We start from the raw sequence: 22,795 nt of genomic DNA on the forward strand, positions 1-22,795 counted from the left end.
TGATTCTGCCTTTAAAAAAAATCTTTACATTCTACCTGGTAGTCACAAGGTTTTTTTTAATCAAGAACTGTGACACCCACCCCAGAGAAGGGATCAGGGGTAGGAGGGAGAATCACTTGGGTCTTACCCAGTGGGCAGCTTTCGGAGATTGGAGTGAGCACATTCTGTTTAGCAGGGACTGCACCCAGATAAGTGCAGGTCCGGGAGGAGCCAGAGTACTGTGGGGGCCTTTATGCTGTAGGAACTCAAGCTAAAATGGGAATATTTTGGTGTCCCACATTGAGTGTGTAAATAGGCAAGGGTATCTGTAATACTGGTTTGGTTGCTAAGACAAATTGACATCACCTTTTACCCACCAATGGCCCTGGAAGGCTGGTGATACTTGAGTAATCAAAGACTTGTTTGGACCATGCCTGGTAAGGGCTGCCCTTTGGATCTAACTCCCACCAGCACAGTAGCCCAGGGCAGCTTGCAGGCTTTGCTGAGTATTGTGGGAGTTAGGATTTGTGCACGCAGCAGCCTCAAGCCCCTTCCTCATTTCTTCATTAAAACATCCCTAGGGCTGAAGTTGCCACAAAGTACAACAGCTAACAAAGAAAATCCAGATTTCCTAGTGCTTACACATTTTTTTTTTTTCAAATTACTTGTCAACATTTGAACATTGATTTTTGAGGAAAAGAATCTAGATTGTCCATGTTCTTTTGAAATGCTGGATGAGCTGGCTACATGGATTTACGTTTGCACTTGGTCACTCAGTCAGTTGGAGCTGCTTCTGCTGCCCCCGTCAGGTGGTCCTCCTCTCCAGGCTCCCTCCGGCTGGCAGCCTGGGTTGTAAGCTTACATGCAGAGCATGCATCCAGGTGGGGCTGATTCTGGTCCTGGGGGAGGAGCGGGAGAAGTCTCAGCATGGACAATGGTTGCTGCCAACTGAACTGCCACAGTCCATGAACACAGTGGATGTGCAGACTATCTGTAGGATTAAAATTATACAGGCAAGGGAAGCTTGTTTTTTGTAAGGATTTTTTTTTTTTTTTACAAAATCTTAAAAAGCTCCTTGCAGGAGGTGATGGAGTGAAAATAAAATAGCTGAGGAACCCTTGAGAGCAGGGAGAGATAGTTGGTATAGAGACTGGTGTGCTGAGAGAGGGAGCAGGAGTTTGGCAGCCTTGCCAAGTTGGGAGCTGGGGAAATGGAAGCCAAAGGGTTTTCCTGCAACAACATGGCTCTAAAGCCCATATTTTTCTTAATTTGGCAGCTGAGTCTCCTGGTGGGGACCAGGGATATGCATTTTCAAGTACTGCAGGCATAGGTGCAGGGATCTACTAACCCCATTTGTAGAGATCTTTCTCTATTGCTCTGGCCTGGGAAGTCTGGGTGCCATGTCCTCTGTGTGCCATTGTCTGTCTGGACACATTACCATCATTATTCAGATTTTACTATGAGAGAAGATTGCTGTATTACCTGTGCAGGGCTGATGAGCAAGACAGGACCAGACTTGGCAATGCAATACAAGGCAGGTTTATACAGTGGGGTACAGTGTTATGTAAACATGTCTTCATCTTCCCATGCATTCTCACCCTTTCCCTAAATCAAGAACACGAATCTGGATGTGACTGTGCATGTTGGAATGGAAGCTGTGGCTGTTGAGCTCCTGTTCATGGGCCAGTGTTGGGAGAGCTACCAAATGTTTTCTGATGCTCACAGTGATGGGTGCCTATAGAGCCCAATGATGTCTATGCAGCCTTAACACTTTTGAATCAGAAAGCTAGATTCCTCCTCCTCCCTCATATGTATTTTCCATTCTTATCTTTTCTACTGCTTCTGTTTAGAGCAGTGTTAAGATAGAAATTCTTAAGGGTGAGTCTGTACTGGATAAAGGCTCAGGGGGTGAACTTGGCATCTCTGTAAAATTTGTTCATTGTTGGAGATGAGCTGCTCAACTTCATGTTGGGATTACTCTATAAAAATCTGTATGATGGCTTTGTTAGGTGGGTCTCAACATTACCTCTCCCGGAATTGATGGTGTCCACAAAACATTTTGAATTAATTGAAAAACTTGTTATTTATACCATAGTTTCTGTCATCAGCTCTTGTGGTTATCTCACTGTGGGGATGGTTCCCTTTCTTAAGGAAACATGCTTTTCTACTTGGAGAGGGCAAATAAGAGTTGAATGTGGAAAATGCAGGTTTGTTTAAATGACTACACTAGCTCTGAGTCCAGCTCAGAGTTTGATATTCTGCCCTGAGACAGGTCCAACCTGCCTTTCTGTCATCTGTTCTGGCTTTGGGAAGGCTGAGTTCATTTTCAGGGTGAACTTGAGCCCTTCTTGATGGAAAGCTCAGGGAGATGCTTCTGATCGCCCACCAGGTGGATCCAGTACTTTTAACCAACTCTGGGGCAATCTGGTCTGGGTTTTCTCTGCCGTGAGGAAGAAGCGGTACCTTTTATAGACGTTTGCCTCAGGTCAAGTCAGTGGAATGTACTAAATACAGGGCCAGGAAGCAATGACAAATGGCCTGAATTTGTCACCCTGATTTTTAAATTTTTTTTTAAAGATTTATTTTTCTTATTTTGTTTATTGGAAAGGCGGATATACAGGAAGATCCTCCGTCCGATGATGCACTCCCCAAGTGAGCGCAACGGCCGATGCTATGCCGATCCGAAGCCAGGAGCCTCTTCTGGGTCTCCCATGCAGGTGCAGGGTCCTAAAGCCTTGGGCCATCCTCGACTGCTTTCCCGGGCCACAGGCAGGGAGCTGGAAGGGAAGTGGGGCTGCCGGGATAGAACCGGCGCCCATATGGGATCCCGGGCGTGCAAGGAGAGGACCTTAACTACTTGCGCCATCGCGCCGGGCCCTGTCACCCTGATTTTGAACCTAGCTATAGAAGGATTAACTGGCCTGAGGATTTAGGGTGAACCAGTGCTGAAACTTGGCAGTAACTCATAAACATAATAGTGGTATTTTCCATCATAAGTTTGGAATACATGGGCTGAACAGTAAAATGATTTTGATGAGACCTAAATACAAATTGTATAAAAAGCCTGTCTTGTAGAATCTAGTACGTGGTTTTTTGACTCACACCATACTGAATAAATCTAATACTCAGGAAAGATGGTTTTCCAAGTTCTGTTGCTTCCCACTGTTAACCTGGGTATCAGGTGAATGGCTGTTAAGTAGGTGGAACAGCCATCACACGTCAGCACCATTCTATGGTTCCTGCTTGTGGAATTGTTTTAGGGTTAACATGCATCTTTAAAAAGCTGACAAAAGTATAAATTAATCATCTGTTAACATCAATCTGCTTTTCAGTGCTATTTTCACAGCAAATAATGGATTTTCTTCTGCCAAATACTTCTTAGAAGTAAACCATTTGGGATTGTTCAATGCAATGTGAGAGAAAGCATACCTAGAATATGCTGACTTCACTAAGTTGTGGAAAGTTGTGTGAACTACGAATCAAGGTTTCCTTGTGCTATAATTTAGTGCTATAAATATTCAAAATGCTTTTTAGACAAGGAGAAAGAGACAGGAGAGAGAGAGGAAAGAGGAGGAAAAAGAGAGGGCGAGGGAGAGAGATAGGGAGAGACATTTTTCATTGCTGGTTCACACTCCAAATGCTCACAACTGCCATGATTGGGCCAGGCTGAAGTTAGGAACCTGGAACTCAATCCAGGCCTCCCACAGAGGTGACAAGACAAACGCTTGTGTCACTGCTGCCTCTTGGGGTGCATATCAGCCAGTAGCTGGGATTGGAAGCAGAACTGAAAGTCAACCTCAGGCACTCAACATGGGATGTGGATGTCCCAAGTGGTGTCTCTGCTGTGCTGAAAACTCTTCCCCCTTGCCATGCATCCTTATGTAGTAGCTCTGGTTTATCTGTCATTAACTATAAATCCTTTGCTGTCCCGGGATCAAACTTACAAGCCAGGGGCTTAAAAAATACACTAGAACAAAGCTAGTAAACAACCCAAATCTCCCAAAATTGATTCGTTTTTAAATAGTACCTTGGGAATCTTTAATTTAGAGCATTTCTCAAGACATTTGACTTTTCTTAGACTTTCTTTGGAGTTTTCCCATAGAAACTATAATGCAAGAGTTAATCCAGGGTAAGGCATGTTGGTGCTGTACACAGATACTGTGTCTAGGTTCTCAGAGTGATACTGGGCATGGATGTAGAGTTCTTTGCATTTGAAAACACTATTATCATTTCTAAGGCATTACCTGACATTTCTTTGCCTGGAGAGGGCAATGTTTTTGTTTGCTCTGTCCACCTAGTTAATCTGGCTTATGGCATGTTGGCCAGCACTGGGGTGGTCATCTTTGGGAGTATGGAGAACTTACTAGGAATGTGACCAAAGTTCTTATGATATAATCAAATAGATGTGTGGTATTTGATCCTGATTCTTGATACAGAGTTCCTAATACTCTTGTAATTTCCCAAAGAATGTGGGTGCCAGGAACACCTCTTGTTTTACTACGAGCTCTTTGGTCCTGAGTACTAACATGGAGCCATTAAGTTCCTTGGAATTTCTTGAGGCATAGGTATATTTTTGTTGCAATGAAGTAACTCTTGGTGGGCTCCCAGATATTTTCAATATGAGGGTTGGTCACTGGAAACACAAAGTCATCAATAAAAGCTTGGAACTTTTAGTACCTGCTCTCCCCTGTGTGTGTGCAGGTGGATGATTGGCTTAATAATTGATTATGCCTACATAATGAAGCCTCCATAAAGGAATCCCTAGAATAGGTTCAGTGAACATCTGACTTGGTGACCACATCCATGTACTGAGAGTGTGGTGTGCCCCAACTCCATGGGAGTGGACTGCCTGCTCTCAGGTTCCTCCCCGACCTCACTTTGTGTAATTCTTCATCTGGCCATTCATCTGCTTCTTTATTAAATCCTTTATAATAAATCGGTCCCCGTGTGTAATGGTACAAGAGCTATCACAATAATTACCAGACCAGAGGGATCTGATCCACTCATTATATATTCCTTCTATAGCCAGGTTTTGAGACAGAAGGGCTAAACCAACATGCTCAAGATATGTAGCAGTTCCAAGGGTAGAAATGGATCTGTGTAAGGCCTGACTTGTGCTTCCGCTAGGCTCTGTTTCATCAGCCTGAGAAGATGGTGTGACTGGCATGGACCCTCATTCAGGCCTTGCTGATGACTTAGAAATTTCTTACTTCAACTAAATGAGGGAAAAGAACTTCTCTCTCTCTAAGGTCTTTCTATTTTATTCCAAGTATATGCAATATGCTTTGCTCATCATAGGTCTAGAAGTTAGATATCTGTGCAGCTGGAATTTCATGAAGCCCATGATGTTGATCCCTTACTGATTTCTGCAATACAGGAATTCTTTCCTACCTGAGTTGTGAAAGTGACAAAAGAACCCACTTCCATCTGTCTGCTGTCCATTTTTCCATTCATTCATATCTCTATCTAATTGAGTGGGTTTCCTATGTGTAAAATAATGCATTAGGATGTTTATTTTTATTTCATATTTAGTTCTTCTGTGTAAGATGTTTGAGATTGGTGCTTTTCAGGACCAAACCCTACCAGTCTAAATTTATGACCTGGCTGGTGTTTAGAAATAGAATCCTTTTCAGGAACTTGTACAGAATACTGAGTTGGACCAGAGTCGGAATGTTTTCCCACAACTGCCCTCTCAGGGTTTTCTTTATTCAAGGGAATCTGATTATAATTAGTGTATAGCCCTGGTTTTATTCAAGACTAGGCTTTTTGGCTAATATGGGGAGGGATTGTATATTTAAGCAATGTAACATTACTGGGTTGTTGGAAAGTTTTGGGTGTACTCTGAGACTCTGCTGTGGACCCATCTTTAAGAGAAAAAGCATACTGGCTGGTCTGCTCGAGAACCTGGGCCTTTTGACATCTCTCCATACATCTGATGCCACAGGTATTTTTCTTGCTGAATTCATGGAACTGAATAGGTATATTCTTGTACACACACTAGGTGTCTTCAGAAAATTCATGGAAAATGAATATTGGGAAAAATTATTCATGGAGTTCAAAATTTGTTTTTGCAACACAATGAACTTTTAATTTTCTGTGACCTTTTAAAGTATTTTTGTATAACTGTTAAGAGTCCTCCCCAACCCTGGGGAGTGATGGCTTGTCAGGGATGATATGGCAACCCTGGAGTTGGTTCTGTGTTTCTGAATCTATACTGTCAGCTGTGAGGACCCCATGATTCCTGTTGAAACAGGTCATTAATATTGCTGATCCAAACACATACACTTCTGGGTGTCTTCATTTGTGGTACAGATGCCTGAATGGTGCTCTAGCCTTTCACACCCATAACCACTGGATTTTGGCTTCCTGGTAAATGGCAGTCTATGTAAATGTTCTGTGGTTTTAGACATGAGTAAAATTCTCACTCGAGATGAGTAACTGACATGAAATCAGGTCGTTGTCCTATTTATCTTCACATGCTTCCATTTGCATGTGATGAATACACTGTCTTCACCTAAGGCCAAATACCATTTCTAAAAATTATATAGATGGTCTACTCCAGGAGGCAAACTTGCCGGCTTCTTTTATTTTATGAATGGTTGCTCTGCGATTTCTCATCTGCTTCCAGTCCCTGCAACTCCCCCGCCACACCACTGGAAGTGGCTCATTGTGCACACACACTCACCCGCCCACAGGCACGTGCTCTTTTATTTCCTCAGACACCTACAAATAGAACGGCAGGAGACTTCAAACACACACACAATCAGCTTGACCTGCTGGCTGAGTGCCTGTTGTTGCTTATTTCAGTTTGGAGCTCAGTAGCTCACGCCCTGCAAGCTGATCAGTTGCTACCTTCTTGAGGGGCTGGCCTGACTCAGCACAAGAGGAACCCAGTTCCCAGTGAATGGAAGCTGGCCCCCAACAAGCAATAAGGCAGTGTGTGTTTAGTGGGCTGCTGCCCTGTGGATCCATCTGGCTCAGAGCATAGACCTCAAACCAGTGTGTCTGGCCTAGTGGTGCCAGAAAATTACCCTGTAGGAGGGGGAGAGAAAGAGACAGACAGAGACAGACATTGCAAATAAGCAATAAGAAGGCCACCATGATTTAAACCGAGCCAGAAAGGATACTTACTGCTGACTAACTGGCCCACGCTCAAAGCTGAAGAAGAGGAGGATGAGGAGGAAGAAGAGGAAGCCTGTCGCACGGGACTTTGAGACATGGATGCTTGGCTGTGAGCCAGGTGCAGAAGGTTGCCTTGGGAAGCTGCTTGACCCACTGCCGTCTGGGAGGGCTGGTGGAGCTACATGGGGTGGGGAGGGGGATGTAGAAAATACACAAATGAATGTGACATTGGGAAAACATGCCAGGGAACAGAAGTTTTATCTGCAGCTGAATCATTGTATTTCCAAGAATATAAACCCTTCAGGAAGATTCTGTGACCTACAATATAAGCAGGATTTAAAATTTTTAACTCCTTGCCACTTGGCTTGACAGGCATTTTATTAGTTGTTCTAAATATTACTACTAACTCCTTACTTGGCTTGCTACAGCACCCAGTTGTCTATGTCTTGCAGCTGTGGCATGTGGCTGGATTCTTTTTGCTTGTTCATACCATATGAGCACACTTGACAGGTTTTTCAAGTACGCATAGATGAAATGCAACACAATCAAGTTGAATGTTGGGTTTTGCTATATTACTTTATCTTATGTAACTGTTATTTTGTGGGGAGCACTGTAATGTGGGCCAAGTGTGTACAGGATGACTGTAGAATAGACAGAATGCTCTGATTTCCTATAAAACATTAAGGCAGAAGTTGGGAGTCAATAAAGACATGTGATAATGTTTGTGGGCTTGGTTACTCCTTACTTGGTGCCAGCCTCTGTTTTAAGAGCATCCCTGCCCTGTCTCATCTTGTTCTCATGTGAGCCTGTGTTGTGGCTACTGTTTTGACCCCTCCTTGGCTGAGGCATGGAAAGGTCAAGGGTTTTCCAGCTTAATCCAGCTGTGTGGAGCTGGGATCTGAGATGCCAGTCTTATTTACACAAGGAATTAATTTTAGAATTTTTGTGTGTTGAGGAAGGCTATTTTTATGCCCAGTTATTCATTACAGAAGGTCTGAGAAGGGACAGGATCTTAGCTGCACAGAGGAACAAGAGCAAAGGAAATCTGCATGTAGTTTGCAGGTGCACAGGGAGGCCAAGGAGAGAGATCTCCTTCAAATGTTGCCTCTACTCTCTACAAAGCTGCCACAGGACCCAAGGATGGGTGTCAGACGGCCACTGTTGTTGATTTGCATGTGGCTCTTTGGGGTTGTCAAAGTGACTTCATATCCACTGCTATACACATGGGGTTTTATCAGAGAGCCTGGGAGGAGAATTAGACCCTGAACTTCAGTAGGAGAGTTGGCCACAAGGCAGTTACTGATCCTTTCGAGGCATTTTGTCACTAAGAGCTAGCCTGGAGTGCATTCAGAGTATGTGTGTGTGGTGTGTGCGTTCATTTTATTTGACTTCATTGAGACACAATTTAGATGTAATAAAATGTGCCCATTTCAATCATACAGTGCAGAGGTTTTTTTTTTTTTTTTTTTTTTTTCAAATACATGCCCCTGTGATACTACCATCACCATAGTTGTCTTCCTTCCAATCAGGGCCGGTCCCTCCCTTCCACAGCCCACCCTCCCTGGTTCACGGCTTTCTGTCACTGGGACTCATCCGGCATGATTCCACAAAAGCATATGATCTCTGTGTCTGGCTTCTTTCAGCTGGCATGTTGTTTTTGAGGCTTATCTGTTTGCTGCATGCGTCAGTAGTTTTATTGTTGAATAGCAATCCAATACACAGAGCTACCTCCTGTATATGTATATACAGTGGTTACAATATGCCACTTAGGTATTCATTTGCTGGTGGGCATTCAGTTGTTTCCAGTTTGGGGATAACATAGTGATATGATGCAGGATGTCATATACACCTACATATAGCCTTAGATGCCTATGAATGTTTTTGTTTCGTGTATATAAATACATAGGAGTGGAATTGCTGGAATAGACTATGAATACACGCTGAACTTTCTGAGAAAAAAGCTAAATGATGTTCAAAGTGGCACACCATTTCATATTACCAGCAGTGTACTGCATGAGCATGCCAGTTGCTCCACATTTTGCCAGCACTTGGTACTGTTCAGTCATTTTAGTTCTGTATGATGTTCTCAACCGTTAACATTTGATTGAGCAGCTATTAGTAAGAGGTCTCTTTGGAAATGTGTTTTAGGAGCTGCTTCCCTTTCTGTTCTCACCCATGGTGGTAACTAACAGCAGCTCGCCTGATTCTCACAGTGTTTCACAGAAGTTAAGGCCATGGGGCTGCTGGGCCTTAGAATTCAGTGTCCCACTCCCAAAAAATTTTCCCAGAATGCCATACTGTCCTTCCTATAAAATTGTCTGCAATCGCATTTCAAGTAATCATCCTTATTGTTTCGTGGCTACACTACAGAAACCTAAATTAATATGCATCATGCATCTGCCCAAAATAATAAGCCAATCTGTAAAACACAAAGCCCACAATTGAATCCAGTAAATTTTATACGGCAGGGACACAAATGAAAGATTAAATCTACTTTTAATTTGCTTAACAAAATGTGATGGGAATTTGCGTATCAGTCTGCCGCCTCTCACCTACTGAGCTTTTTCTGAATACTGTTACTTTGCAAAAGCTTTTTACAGTCTGAGTTACGAGCTACCATTCTGTGAATATCTTATTGGATCTGGGTGTGGCAAAGTACCATTAAGGAACTGAATAAGAAAATAATCAGTTCATACATTTCTTCCTTAGACAAAACTTAGCAAAGAAAACAAAACAAAACAAAAACAGCAGGCTGCTGTCTTAAGAGCCAACAAAAACAAAGTGGAGCTTCAGCATGGGACTAAACAAGAGAGGAAATGCAAGAAATAAAATACCTTTTTTCGGGGGGGGGTGTGTTGTTTTTAAAGGAATCATTCAAAGCCCAAAAAAGAGAGAAATCTAAGAAACATAATTTGTTGTTCAAAGTTATTAATCTTTTTTACGATGTTGATAGTTTGGCTTACCCTTCAGATTTCAGATAGAGAAAAATCCCACCTAATTTTAAAAGTACACTACTTAAACAGTTGTCAAGTAATCAAAAAGTGTATGTAAGCAAGAGCATGTTAATGGGACAAAAAGTTCACAGAACAGCGGAAGTAGAATATAACCAACAGTTTCCTGTGGGTCTTTTGGAGACCCTTTCTTAACGCCGGGGGAACAGCCTGCTGCACAGGCCAAAATCCCGCTGGAGACCCTGCTCTCATTCACAACTCTTTTCACCAGAAGAATTTTGAAAGTATTACCTGGGTCACCTTTCATTCCTACAGCTTTAATTCTCTCAGATAAGCAATGCAAAACCCTACTCTATCTTGTATATTCTAATAATTTTTATGCTTAAATTTCATTCTGGAATATGTTTTAAATAAGAACAAGTAGAGATCTAAGCTCCTTCCCAAAATAACTCAAGTTCAAGATAAAGATTCCATGTTCTTTAAATAAGCAGCATTGGGAAGATTTGTGATTTAACTGCATGGTTTTCTAGAGTGACTTAACTGCCCAAATCAGAAAAACTTGCATTACACAATCACTAACCAAAGTAGCAGGTGGACAAATCCTAAAACTGTCCACAAAATTGGAATAGTTCACTATAGGAGAGTGCAGGGAGTTAGGGAATGTCCAAAAGCATGAAGAAAGCACTTTTCTTTGCTGGAGAAACTTTTAAGTGTCTATAGAGGTTGGTGCTTTATTACATTGACTTAATTTTGAAAGGCCCAATGCAAACACATCAATGATTGGATGCTTCCTACGCGCTTTTTAATCTCATCAGCAGTCTTCTTGGGTAGGAATCTGTGATGTCATTACAGAGAAGGCAGACTTCCAAAGATAAACTGACTTGCTTGGGATCACAAACTGGAGCAGGTAGCCATCCAGGTGAGACTGACTTAAAGAGCTGGTGCTTGTTCTGCTATGCTGCTGCCTGGCAACATAGTACTATTGCTGGAGGTGAGCCATGACAGGTCAAGGAAGCAGCAGGGAACACTTGCTGCGAAGTGAGGGAGCAAATGAGACTTGTTTAGACTGGGAGATTGTGGTGAGTGACACTGTGGCCTTCTCCAGAGCCAGAGCAGACCTCCAGCCACCCACCAATCTGAATGTAGCTAATTTTAGTGTGTTTTTCTAACACAAGATTTTAAATATTTTTCTAGCACAGGAATTCTTCTCTACAGGTGCCAAAAGTATTTAAAGTTTCACATCTGAAAGAAAATATAGTCCTCTCTGGCAGCTTAGAGCATTTCCCAAAATTACAGTGTTAGTGTAATTGAGGGGATACATCTCAGATGGAATTGCCTGAAGATTATTCTTTCCTTGGTGTAATTAATTTTGCTTATGTTTAGTACCAAAACTTTTCTTGAGTTTGCATCCTTCTTATATGATCATATTTTACATTTACTCACTCATACTCCTCCAAACCACTAGACGGCTTCAAAGAGCTTGAGTTTGTCTATGTTCGTGTTATGATTCTCTTGGCCCTCCTTTAATTTTTCTTCTGTAAGTCAGGTGTAAATAAGCAAGAAGAACAGAGAAGGGACAGTCCGTGTTAGCTGGAGAAGGAGGGGACACTTTCCCTCCCAGACAGGGAATGGTCAGCTGACAGGAGAGGGCTCAGGGTGTGCAAAGCTTTGTGTTCCCTGCTGACTCCTGCAGGTTGGCTCTGTTGGATGGTTAGTGCCGGTTGGCACTGCCAGGGTGTTTAATATATTCAACAGAAAGAGATTGAAACAACAGCACACTGGAAAGGCTTTCTTGATTTTCTGTGCCACTGCTTCCCATATATCTTCCATGTGTAATGCAGTCTGTCTTCAATAAGGTTTTCATTTCTGGAATAAAGCATCTTTTAATTAAATTCACGATTGATGTAAAAACAAATAGAGGTGGCAAATGTCTCGGAAAATGGAATAAAATGCAGAATGTGCTAGCCAAAGTAGAAAAGCGAATTGTAAAAACAGTGAAATTCAAATGGCAACAGATAAAGTGAAACTTGTTTTGAGGGAGGGAAAGGCCCTTCCAATCTGGTGAGGCAAAATGGAAGGGGTCTGGTCTTCAAAGAGGGATTCATGGTAAACAGGAGATGGACCCTCTCTATGGAGAACAGGGTACAGGGAACTTAATCTGAGCATCCCAGCAGCAGCCAGACAATTTGGAGGAAACTTGGTTCTTACTCCACCCCCACGATTCCCCTATCATAGGTTGGTATATTTTCAGAGTAACATGTACCTAGAATATCTGTTAATTTAAAATCAGTGGCTCTTAAGATTTACACTGTATCAGAACCACCAGGAGGGAGATTAAAACACAGATCACTGACCATACCCTCAATTTCTGATTTAGTTTGTAGTTCATGGGTAAATGGGACTGAAGAATTTCATTTCTGAGCCAGGTGTTTGGTGTGGGGGTTGGGATACTTGCACGCCATTTCAGAGTGTTTGAGTGGAGACCCAGTTCTACTCCTCATTCCAGCTTTTTGTTGATGTGTGCTTTGGGAAGGAGCTGGTGATGGCTCCAGCACTCTGGTCCCTGGCACCCAGTGTGGAAGACCTGAATTGAGTTCTAGCCTCCTGGCTTTGGTCTAGCTCAGCTGTGACTGTTACGAGCATTTGGGGAGTGAACCAGGGCAAGGGAAATCTCACATCTCTGTGCATTTCAAATAAATAAAGCCATTGAATTAAGAAGAATTTGATTTCCAACAAGTTCTCAGGTGATGTTGCTGTTGATAGTTAGGGCATCACACAGACTTTTGCTTCTCTCAGAAAATGGTAGAGGTGGTGGATTTGTTAGATTCACGAGAGAAGCTAGAGGCCCAATCAAGACAGTTGCTAATTAGAAGGATATGATGGATGCCTGAGTCTTATTGGCATAGTTTTTCCTACTATGGACGAGCCAAGAGTGCAGAAATGAAATTTGCTGAAAAACTTAGGGCTTGTATCATGATAATCCACTGTAAAAAGTTTGAAGATTGAAGCATGATAGGAAAGTTTGAAAAAGCAAGAAGGAAGTTACCTTTAGGTATAGTTTTTTTCCTTTCAGCTCTACTCTGTGACTCTGAAACTTCTCCTAGAGGAAGAAAAGCTGCATGTGGAAAGCTCTAATACTGATACCTGTTTTCAGGTATCAAAATATGGCAGAAATGCCAGTGACCTCAACAAACAGGAAAGCAGCGTCCATTGTGCCAGGTATTATTGGGAAGACATGAGGAGAGCAGCAATGAGAGGGATTCAGTGGAGATGTCCAGTGCAGCAGGGAAGACCAAAGCAAGTTTGGGACATGTGACCAAACCTCAGCAGAGACAAATGATGGACCTAGAGTTAGATTTTGCTACAGAGCAAAAAAGAGACTAAAGGGAATTGAGAACATGATGGGAAGAGTGTGGAAGGAGGAAGGGCTGATGTTCAGAAAAGAGATACACAACACTTCTCAAGCCCCTGGCAGGTGTGAATTTGGTGTATGCTGGCAAACAAAAGACCCAGAAGAAGCTGGGCTGGGATTCTCTGGAAGCACAGGTCTGGGATGCTGGTGCCTTAGACAATGAAGTACTGTGATTTGGCAGCTGTTAAATGGAATGCGTTGACTGGGTGCTTCCTGAACTGTGTGGACAAGGTTGGATCAGTCTGGTTTTGCCTTTCAGAGTAAGACAACTAGTAACAGCACAATTTGATAAAATGGAGCACAGGAGGAGAGGGGGGAAAGGCAGGGAGATTTAGGGCAGAGAATAATCGTGGATTGGGAACCCAAAGTATTGAAGAGCAGGAGCTGGCCAATTAAGAAGGTGGCATCGCGGTAAGAGGCACAGCAGACCAGGGCACAGAATATACAGAGGGTGAATTGTGCCAGCAAACTTGGTAATGAGTCATGAGGTGAGGCCAGAGGTGCCACATCCAAGGGCATGGCTGAAAGGCAAAAGGCTAGTTTGAACTGAGATCCCACATTCCTTCCACCCACACAGAGACATTCTAGGCTATTTTAGATGCCAGGTGGGTGGAAATGCCACATTTATGTCTCATTTGGGTGACTTCAAGAAAAAATTGAGATTGAGTAATTCAGGTCAGGGTAAGGAAGGAAAGTTAATTTTTAATTCCTAAGTATTGGGTAGGCAACGTGGCATGGTCGTTAAGCTGCCCCTGCAGTGGTGTCCTTTGATACTCCACTTCTGATTTAGCTCCTTTCTAATGCACCTGGGAAAGCAATGGAGGATGTCCCTTTGATTGGACCTTTGCAACCTCATAAGAGACCCACAAAGAAGCTCCTGATTCAGCTTGGCTCAGCAACAGAAGTTGCAGCCATCTGGGAAGTGAACCAGCAGATGGAAAATTCTGTTTTTCAAATAAATAAATGAATCTTAGAAAAACTGGTATGTGATAATATTTTCTTCAAAAAGGATGGATTTGGATAATCTTAAGGCATGTCACAAAGCTAATTTAAGAACGCCACCTCCTGTTAGCATCAGGATGATTTGGAAGAAAAATAGAGCTTCCATGGGTGCTAGTCTCTGAGGATTGTAGCTATGGTGTTTAGTTTTTGAGAATGTTCATTGTATTTGGTTAGATTTGCCACATTTTCCCCTTCAAATGTTTCTACTCCCTTAGTGCTAATAAACTCTATTGACTTTCTCTAGATTTTAGCCAAAGAAGACATAATTAGAAGTGGCATCTGTGCAGATTCTGCAGTACCACTACTTTCTAGTTACAAAATAATACACTGAGAGATTTGGGACCCTGTTGACTTTAGTGGGGAGTTCCCATCCATGGGCAGAGCAGAGGTTACCTTTGAGCTCTACTAAATGTTTCTGTACTTCTTTTTATATGCACAAAGATTCTCTTTATTTCATCTAGTAGTTAAGAAATCATTTTCTTGTTTTGTTCACGAAGGATGTTGGTGTGACAAGGCCATTGGACCTTAGTGTATTTTTTTTAAAGCTGTTTATATTTCAGATGATGACTTTACAGTTGCATTTCAATCTTTTCTAACTGGGATGTATCATCAAGAGTAGTGGATCCTCCATTCTTAGATTTCATTCAGACTCCTTTAATTTGTAGCAGGGCAAGTCTAAACATTGAATTAAAGATATGATTGTTTCACTCCTGGTCGGTCATCTGGTCTGAGAGCTCTGTACTTGTCTTCAAAAGAGAGAATTTGATTCTGAGTGTGAGTTAGGGAATCCTGTTTCTGTAATTTATGAGATATTTTATTGTTAGGACTGTGCTCTCATAAGATCAAGCACTTGTCATTAATTACATGAAAAATAAAATCAAACTTATGTGATACAAATCCTTTACTTTTAGTGGTTGGTCCATGTTATATTTTTTTCCAATGTAATAGGTAATATTTAAAGGAAAAATTTAAGGCCATTATTCTACCTCTGGTTCTGAGACTTTTTAACTTTTGAATCTGAGAATTCTATGATCTGCTATCCCCTGAGCACAGTTTTTGTACATGGGATGTAGATGTGTGCATCTCCTTTTGATTTGCCCAACTTGTTAACTTTCCTGCATGCTCAACTGGAGTTTTTGTAGGCAAGTAAGATCATATATGTATTCATCTTCAGGTTTTCTGTGGTAAATTCTGACCAGTTGCACAGCTGGTTCTTTTGGCTTTTCTGGGGCTGGAATGGATTCCTGGCTCATGCCTTAGAGAGCCATGCCTCCTGGTGCCTGTTGTAAACTGAGGATTTGGAAAATTTCTCTCATCACTCTTTTCAGCTGTGCATCTATGACAGGCCTGTGCACCTGTGCAACAGGTGCATTCACACATACCAGAGATACACGAACATGTGTTGACAAAGGGAGTTCTGCTTTTTGGGATGAAGGTTATGGCTGACCTGATAGGGATTTGTGAGGTACATGTCTAAGAAGGCTGTTTCCTTGATCCCAGTTGCTGGGTCTCTAATTCTGCAGTGAAGAGAACTGTGGTGTTAATTACAACAGCAGAGGACCACATGTTCTTCCATATGTTCCTGCAGTCATTTCCGCATTTCATTGCTGGGCCCCATCGGACCAGTGTGAGAAGCTCCTGGGATGTGGTTGGACTATGGGACACTGCATATGAATTGCTGATGTCTGTTATGGGCAAGGAATGGGGGGTGGGGTCGCACCATTCTTCTTACTTGCCATTTGTTGGTTGGGCCCTTTCCCTGGATCAAAATTATGCTTCCTCAAATCTAGCACTATAATTTTATGTAATAGTCATGGCCTATCACCCACGCACATGATTTTGAAACTCAGGGTGAAAATGAGAGAACTCCTTCATATGAAATGTTAATGATTTTCAACTAATTTGTCACCTTTTTGGCAATTTACAGCATGGCTCTGCTGGGAGAAACCGTTTTTAGCAGATTCTATAAAAAGGAGGCTGAGCTTCTCATTTCTCCCTTAGAGAAACTTCTAAATGTAGATAACACCAAATTTAAAGAGCCAAGTGAAAGAATTTTTTCTTACTTGGAGAGCCATTTGGAAGACAGGACAGTCAGGTCAGATGCTCTGTATGGTGGAACAGATAGCAGCTGGGAGTCAAGGGGAGCCTTGGCTCCCAGGTTAGAGATTTAGACTTGGAACAAAAAGACGGGGCTTTGTCTCCAGGAAGTGTGTTCAGAACTAGCCCTGTGTTTCCTGGCATTGATTTCTTTATTGGATGATGCTCCTTTGGTGAATTCTCTGGTAACATTCACACCCTAACCCTTATTCCTCGCTACCTTGTGGCATTACTGCAGATCTGAGTCATGTTTTTGTTCACCCTTGAGGGCAGTGCATGTCCCTCACTGGACATGTGGACACTCCCTGAAGGCCAGGGTCCATGGTTCCTCTGTTCTCATCCGTCTGGCTGCCTGGTACAGTGCCTGACACTGAGCAGTGGGTGGGCACTATTTCAGTTAAATGGATTTTTATATTTATTGGAAAAGTTAATGGATTTTCTAACCACGGCTTCTGAGTGTCAGTGTGCTGGTTTCACAGTTGGATCAAAAGCTGAAAGAGACAATGCTGGATGTGTCTGGAAGGATATTTTGCCTTATAGTGAATGATGATATTGACACTTTCTTCTTTTGACTTTCATTTCCTTGCTAACTACCTTATCCGAAAGCATTTTCCAAGATCACATTTGCCACTTACTTGGTCATTCACTTTTAGCCTTCATCCATCCCTTCTACCACCGTTCCTCCCACTTATAAACCTGGACTTTAAGGCTTTGCTTTGCCTACTTTGTTTCTCAGCTACAGCAAATGTGTTGATGACTCCCAGGTCTAGCTCTTCTGTCCTGAGCTCTTCTGCCATTCCAAACACTTCTTTTCAACTGTCAAGTACGTATTCTCAGTAATTCTTGTGTTTGGTGATAGCCTCCCAAGTGATTTGTTTATAGTGGTTTGCTTAATGAAGCACTACTGAACATACTGCTACCCCCTTTCCAATTTTGCTTACAGATTGATGGAGCTTTAGTCAATCAGTGTAACCACCATCATGATTATATATTAGAACTTGCCCCATGATGGGTACTGTTTTAGCTGCTCCCTGAGTTAACTCCCTTATCTGTTAGAAGTGCTCTTTGCAGTAGGTACTGAGGCATCTCCAGCATACAGGTAAGGGGCTTGCTGAACATGCAACATGTTCCAGAGCCGTATGAAGTCCATCCCTTTTCACCCAATTCTAGAGCCTGCTCATGAAATCCTCAGCCTTCTCTGCTCCAGATGCAGTAATGTTCACCTGTTTCTCAACATGCCATCCTCCTTCCTGGTGAAATGTTGCTAATCCTTCACTTACCTGGTTAACTCATGCTCTCCCTTCAAGACTGTGTTCACCGGCCATTTTCTTTGGAGGAATCAATACTTTCTGGGTGGAGTTGGTCACTCCCATCTCTGGTCACCTGTGCCCTGTCACAGGCTGCTCCCATTTTTCACAGTGGCTATCATTTATTTACCTGCATCCTCTACAAGACAGAGAGCTCCTTAGCAGAAAGTACTCCTGCTTCAGCTCTGTTTCTTAGCCTAATAACCAATGATCAAGCAGTGATTATTGAAGGAGCCAGTCAAGCCAGCAGGTCCATCAGCTCAGGGACCATGTTTTTCTTGATTGGAGAAGTGTACCCAGCCTCTCATAAACTCATAGGAGGTGCTCTATTGCTATCTGGATGGAAACTGAACTGGAACACTGTGGCATTAATGCATTTCAAGCAGAACTTTCTATTGTTTTTAAAGATTTATTTTTATTGGAAAGTCAGAATCACATAGAGAAGGAGAGACAGAGAACTTCCTATTTTTATTCCTCATTTGCCGGTAACAGTCTCAGCAGTAGCAACTTGGCATCTTTTGGTGTTTAATAATGTTTTTATTCTCCTATAATTCATGGATAAGTAGTCTTGGTTTCTTTTAAACTCCATTAAAAAAAAACTGAAAAATTTTCTTGAGCATAAAAGGTAAGGTATATCTCAGTTGAATTTTGGATCCCTGTAATTTCTCTATTTTTACTTTGGAGAGGTATTTAGCTATTATCCATAGTCATTATGAATGAAAGAGAAGGCTACAGGGTATTTTATAAGTATGACACATTTGCATTAGTGTAATGTAAATTTGCTTTACATTGATTGTCATCAAAGAGAAAGGATGTAAAGGAAGGCCCCTTGAAACTGCCCTGGCCTGGGACCCTTACCTGCTGGCCTGGCTTGATGGGGGACAGCGTGATGCCCTGGCTGTTGATGACGGGCAGGATCTGGTTGCCGATGACGGTGGCGATGATCTGGCCCTGGGCGTTTGTCAGGAGCTGGGGGGTGATTGGTTGCACTTGAAGGCCCTGAGTGCCACTCGCTGCTTGGCTTGATGGCCCTGGATTAGGCATCAGTGGAATGGTCCCAATAATCTGCAAAACACAAGCCTAGAGGTGAGGAGCTGAGCTCCATCAGGGTTTACACATGCACCTGCAGTTACACAGGCCCCAGGCGTGACTCTGAGCTGGGACCACATCCATCAGGTCAGAGTGGATGGAGCAGGAGAAGGAGCAGGGACCAAACACAGAAGGAGTAGGGAAGTACACTTGATCAAGTTTAGTGAAGGCCAGTGACAACTGCTCAATTAAAAAAAAAGCATTGGTAAATGCACATGCATGCCAACTCTGCCATGGAAATAGCTGTTTTGGAGTCCTGACTTATGATTCAGTTTCCTGCTAATCATGCTGAAAAGGCAGCAAAAGATGACCCAAATACTCTGGCTCCTGCCACCTATGAGAGTAACCCAGATGAAGTTCCTGACCTTGGCTTTGGCCTGATACAGACCTGATACAAAACCTGGCTCTTGTAGCCATTTGTGGAATGAACTACCAAATTGAGGATCTTTGTCTTTTCTCTTTCTGTCTCTCCCTATCTCTCATTCTGTCTGTAGTTCCAGTCTACAAATGAATGAGTTATAGGAACAAAGCTGACATTTGGGGATTTAACTAATGGTTACAGCCCCATTGTTAGGTGCAGAGCTAAGCTTGAGATTATAAAGTAAATGGAATTATGTCATTGTAAAAATGAAAAAGGAGGAAGGATAGGAGTATCATTACATACTAAAAACCATATATATTAAATATTTGTCATTCAAGCTTTTGGCTGTCCAGGGAACCTGCATTCCTCCATCAGGGGGCTTCACTCACTCTGAACTTAGGAGCCACATGCATCCATTGCTCTGCCTCCTTCCCTTTGCTGGGAGCCTGCTCCTCTCTCAAGATCAAGGGTGGTCCCCTTCTACTCTCAGCAGGATTAGGTGCCTCAAACATCTTGATTGCTTGTCCCACCAAGATTGGTGCTGAGATAGAAGTTCTGGTATGAAGTTTGAGCAGGTGAGGCCTGGGAGATAATTCAGGTTAAGTGAGGCCAGAAGGGTGGCACCTGAATCCATGGAACTGTGACTTTGGAAGACGAGGGCAGATCAGAGCCAGGATGCTCTGCCTCACCACATGGTACCTGTGCTCCTGGGGGACCCCACAGGGAGGCCCGACCAGTTGGAAAGACCACCACATGTGGTTTCCCAATCTTGAACCTTCTAATCGTCAGCACTGTGAGGCAAACAAACCTTTTCTTTTCTTTTCCTTAAATGGCACAGACTTGGTATCCAGCCAATGCAACAGAAAATTCATGAAGATGCTGGAGGTCCTGGTGGTTGAGAGCCTAGCTATGGTAACAAAAGAGCCCAATGCCACTCCCAGCCGTGCCAGCTGTTGGTTGTGCCATGGCTAAGATGCCTGCATTTGCTAACAGTGTGCCTGCATTGGGTGTTTGCCCTTAGCTTCTTATTCTGACTTCCTGCAAATGCAGATTCTGGGAGAAATTGGGGTGGCTCAGTCAGTGGGCCCCTAATATCCCTAAGGGAAATCTGGGTGGGCTTCCTGGCTCTTGGCTTTGTTTCTGGTCTAGTTCATGTACTTGCTGGAGTGAACCAGTGGGCCAGAGCTCGCTCTTTCTTCCTCTCTTCTCGAAATCAGTGTTTGAACACTTAAAAGTCGGTCTATTGTGATTTAATTTTTCCAAAATCCATGCATAACTCTTGCAGAATATTCATTTGCACAAATGTTCTCTAGACTGCTCATAGATGAGTCAGGGAGGTATAGTGTAGACTGGTGAAGTAATGAGTGGAGTCACTTGATGGGGGGATTGTAGGTGTGCTGGCGCTGACCCTGAGTGCTTGCTTTGTGTTGTTACCTGACTCTAATTGCTTGGAAGACAAGGCCAGGAACACGCAAGCTCTGTTGGAGTGCATAGCATCCTGCTTGCAATTTTCCCACCAGATGATATTCTGCTTGTGAATGAGGCTCATAAATGACACCATTTTCTACCCCACAGCACCCCAAATGGGGCCTTGCGGATAGTCTCTCAGTAAATGTATTTTTTTTAAGTGAATAGATTATAGACTCAGCTCTCACTGGGACTCCAGGTACACTTGGGAGTGCTGTCTGACTACACTCTTCAGGGCCAGAGCCTGTTGGAAAAATATCTCACTTCACCACCCTACCTGACCATTGTGTCCACCGTAGATACCCCTGTGAGCTGGTACTGTTGGAGGAGTGAAGGGAATATCAACTATTTTCAACAACTGTCAATGAATACTGTTAAGTCAAATACTCCCTGCGGAAGGTGGTCAGTGGTCCCTTAGGGAGCTTGCAGGCCTGCAATCTCCCTGAGCAAGTCTAGTGTGGACCAGGCCAGCAATCACTATGTCCCCTTGGTTTGTACCAGGTCAGGAAGAGTCCATCTCAATACATCATAGCATGTAAATACTTGATCAATGCGCAGTCTTGCGTTAAGCAGCCCAGGATCTAAAAGGCCAGTTCCTGCAACCCCACAGGTGGCGTAGGAGACAGCTGGGGAGTAGGCCGCCAAGGGCTGACTCTGGCTCTTTGCCTTCCCAGACATGTGCGATGAAAACTTGGCAATCCCCAACACCACTCTGGGCCTGACATTACTGCAACACGGGCTTCTCACGGCTCTTTCCACCTCTGTACTTTTTCCCCAACCTTGAGCATCTCTTACCTAGGTTGGGACAATAGGAGTGCCAGTGTTAGGGGAGTCTGATGCCCCAGTGAGGGAGCCCATCCATTAAGAGAATTTGTGGATAAGCTCAAGAGTGGTTCTAGCTGGGAAGTCCTCTGTGAAGGTTTCCATTTTTGTTTCTCTTTCAGGAATGTTGAGATCCGCATTTCAGCATGTCAAAAACTTGGCAGTGCATCATGGGTTATCTTGTCTTCTCCAATGTATTCTCATAGGCTTGCATTAATTTGTTCCCAATCATGGAAGGATAAAAAGCTCACAAATCATGTCTAAAAACTCCCTGATGTGCCTTTTCTTTTTCTGCGTAGGCTGCCTCTGTTGCCTTTTAGCACACCCACATATCTGGTCAGAACTCCATGGACTATAACTTCATGGTGAAGATCTGGGACTCTGGGTGCTTGAGAATTTGATCAATGTTACCAGTGGAAATTGTGTTTTAAATTAAAGGCCTTTCAAAATTCAAGGGAAGTGTTTGCATACACACTCAGGAGACTTCAAAAAGTTCATGGAAAATGGAATTAAGAGATAAGCCTATTTTAGTGCAGAAAATTAGAATATGTACATATGAGAGGTTTTCCAAATAAGATGCACGTTTTGAGAAAATATGCATGGATTTTGACAATTTTTTGTACCAAATAGGCTTATCTTTTAATAGCATTTTCTGCAAACTTTTAAAAGTTCCTTTGTATTTTAGATAAATCAGTAAATTAAATTGAAGCTTAGAAATTGCTTAGGGAATCCTTGGTTTTAGGGCAAAAGTAGAAATAGGATAATTTTGGACAGTTGTATTCTAAAGCTAGCTCTAGAAGTTTGACTTCCTGGCTGCTATGTCACCAAGCTGAGGAAGCAAGTTAGTATACCAGGCTAATTCACTCTCTCCTAAATGCTGAGGAGAAGGTCCCAGTACCTGTAGGCTCTTCTCTGAGTCATGTGTCAGGAAGGGTGCCAGAAAGAGAGCCTTGCAGTGTCACAGAGGTTGGGTGGGGTTGGACAAAGCAGAGAAACAATTCAGATCAGGAAACCAGCCCAACAGTGAGAGCAAAGGGTGGCTGATGAGTTGATAGGTCTGAGTGTAGGGCTGAGGCAGGTCATCCTGGGTCAGATTCCATTTCGATGGGGTAGGATGAAGAAGAGTGTGATCAGTACTTTAGGTGTGAATATGACAGTGTGGATAGCAGGGACTGAAGCATGAGAG

General features: G+C 42.9%; 1 protein-coding gene across 1 annotated transcript in view; it reads right to left on the reverse strand.

Moving 5' to 3' along the window:
- POU6F2 (POU class 6 homeobox 2) overlaps positions 1–22,795 on the reverse strand; it is a 400,555-nt gene that overhangs the window by 5,766 nt on the left and 371,994 nt on the right. The window contains exons 7-8 of the mRNA XM_040964984.1: positions 18,729–18,935; positions 7,111–7,279 (exon numbers count right to left, since the gene is read on the reverse strand). Of these exons, the coding sequence (XP_040820918.1) occupies positions 7,111–7,279; positions 18,729–18,935 (376 nt within the window). The remainder of the gene's footprint in view (positions 1–7,110; positions 7,280–18,728; positions 18,936–22,795) is intronic.

Source organism: Ochotona curzoniae, unplaced genomic scaffold, assembly GCF_017591425.1.
Source record: "Ochotona curzoniae isolate NIBS_2020 unplaced genomic scaffold, NIBS_Ocur_1.0 scaffold_3835, whole genome shotgun sequence".
Lineage (NCBI taxonomy): Eukaryota > Metazoa > Chordata > Mammalia > Lagomorpha > Ochotonidae > Ochotona > Ochotona curzoniae.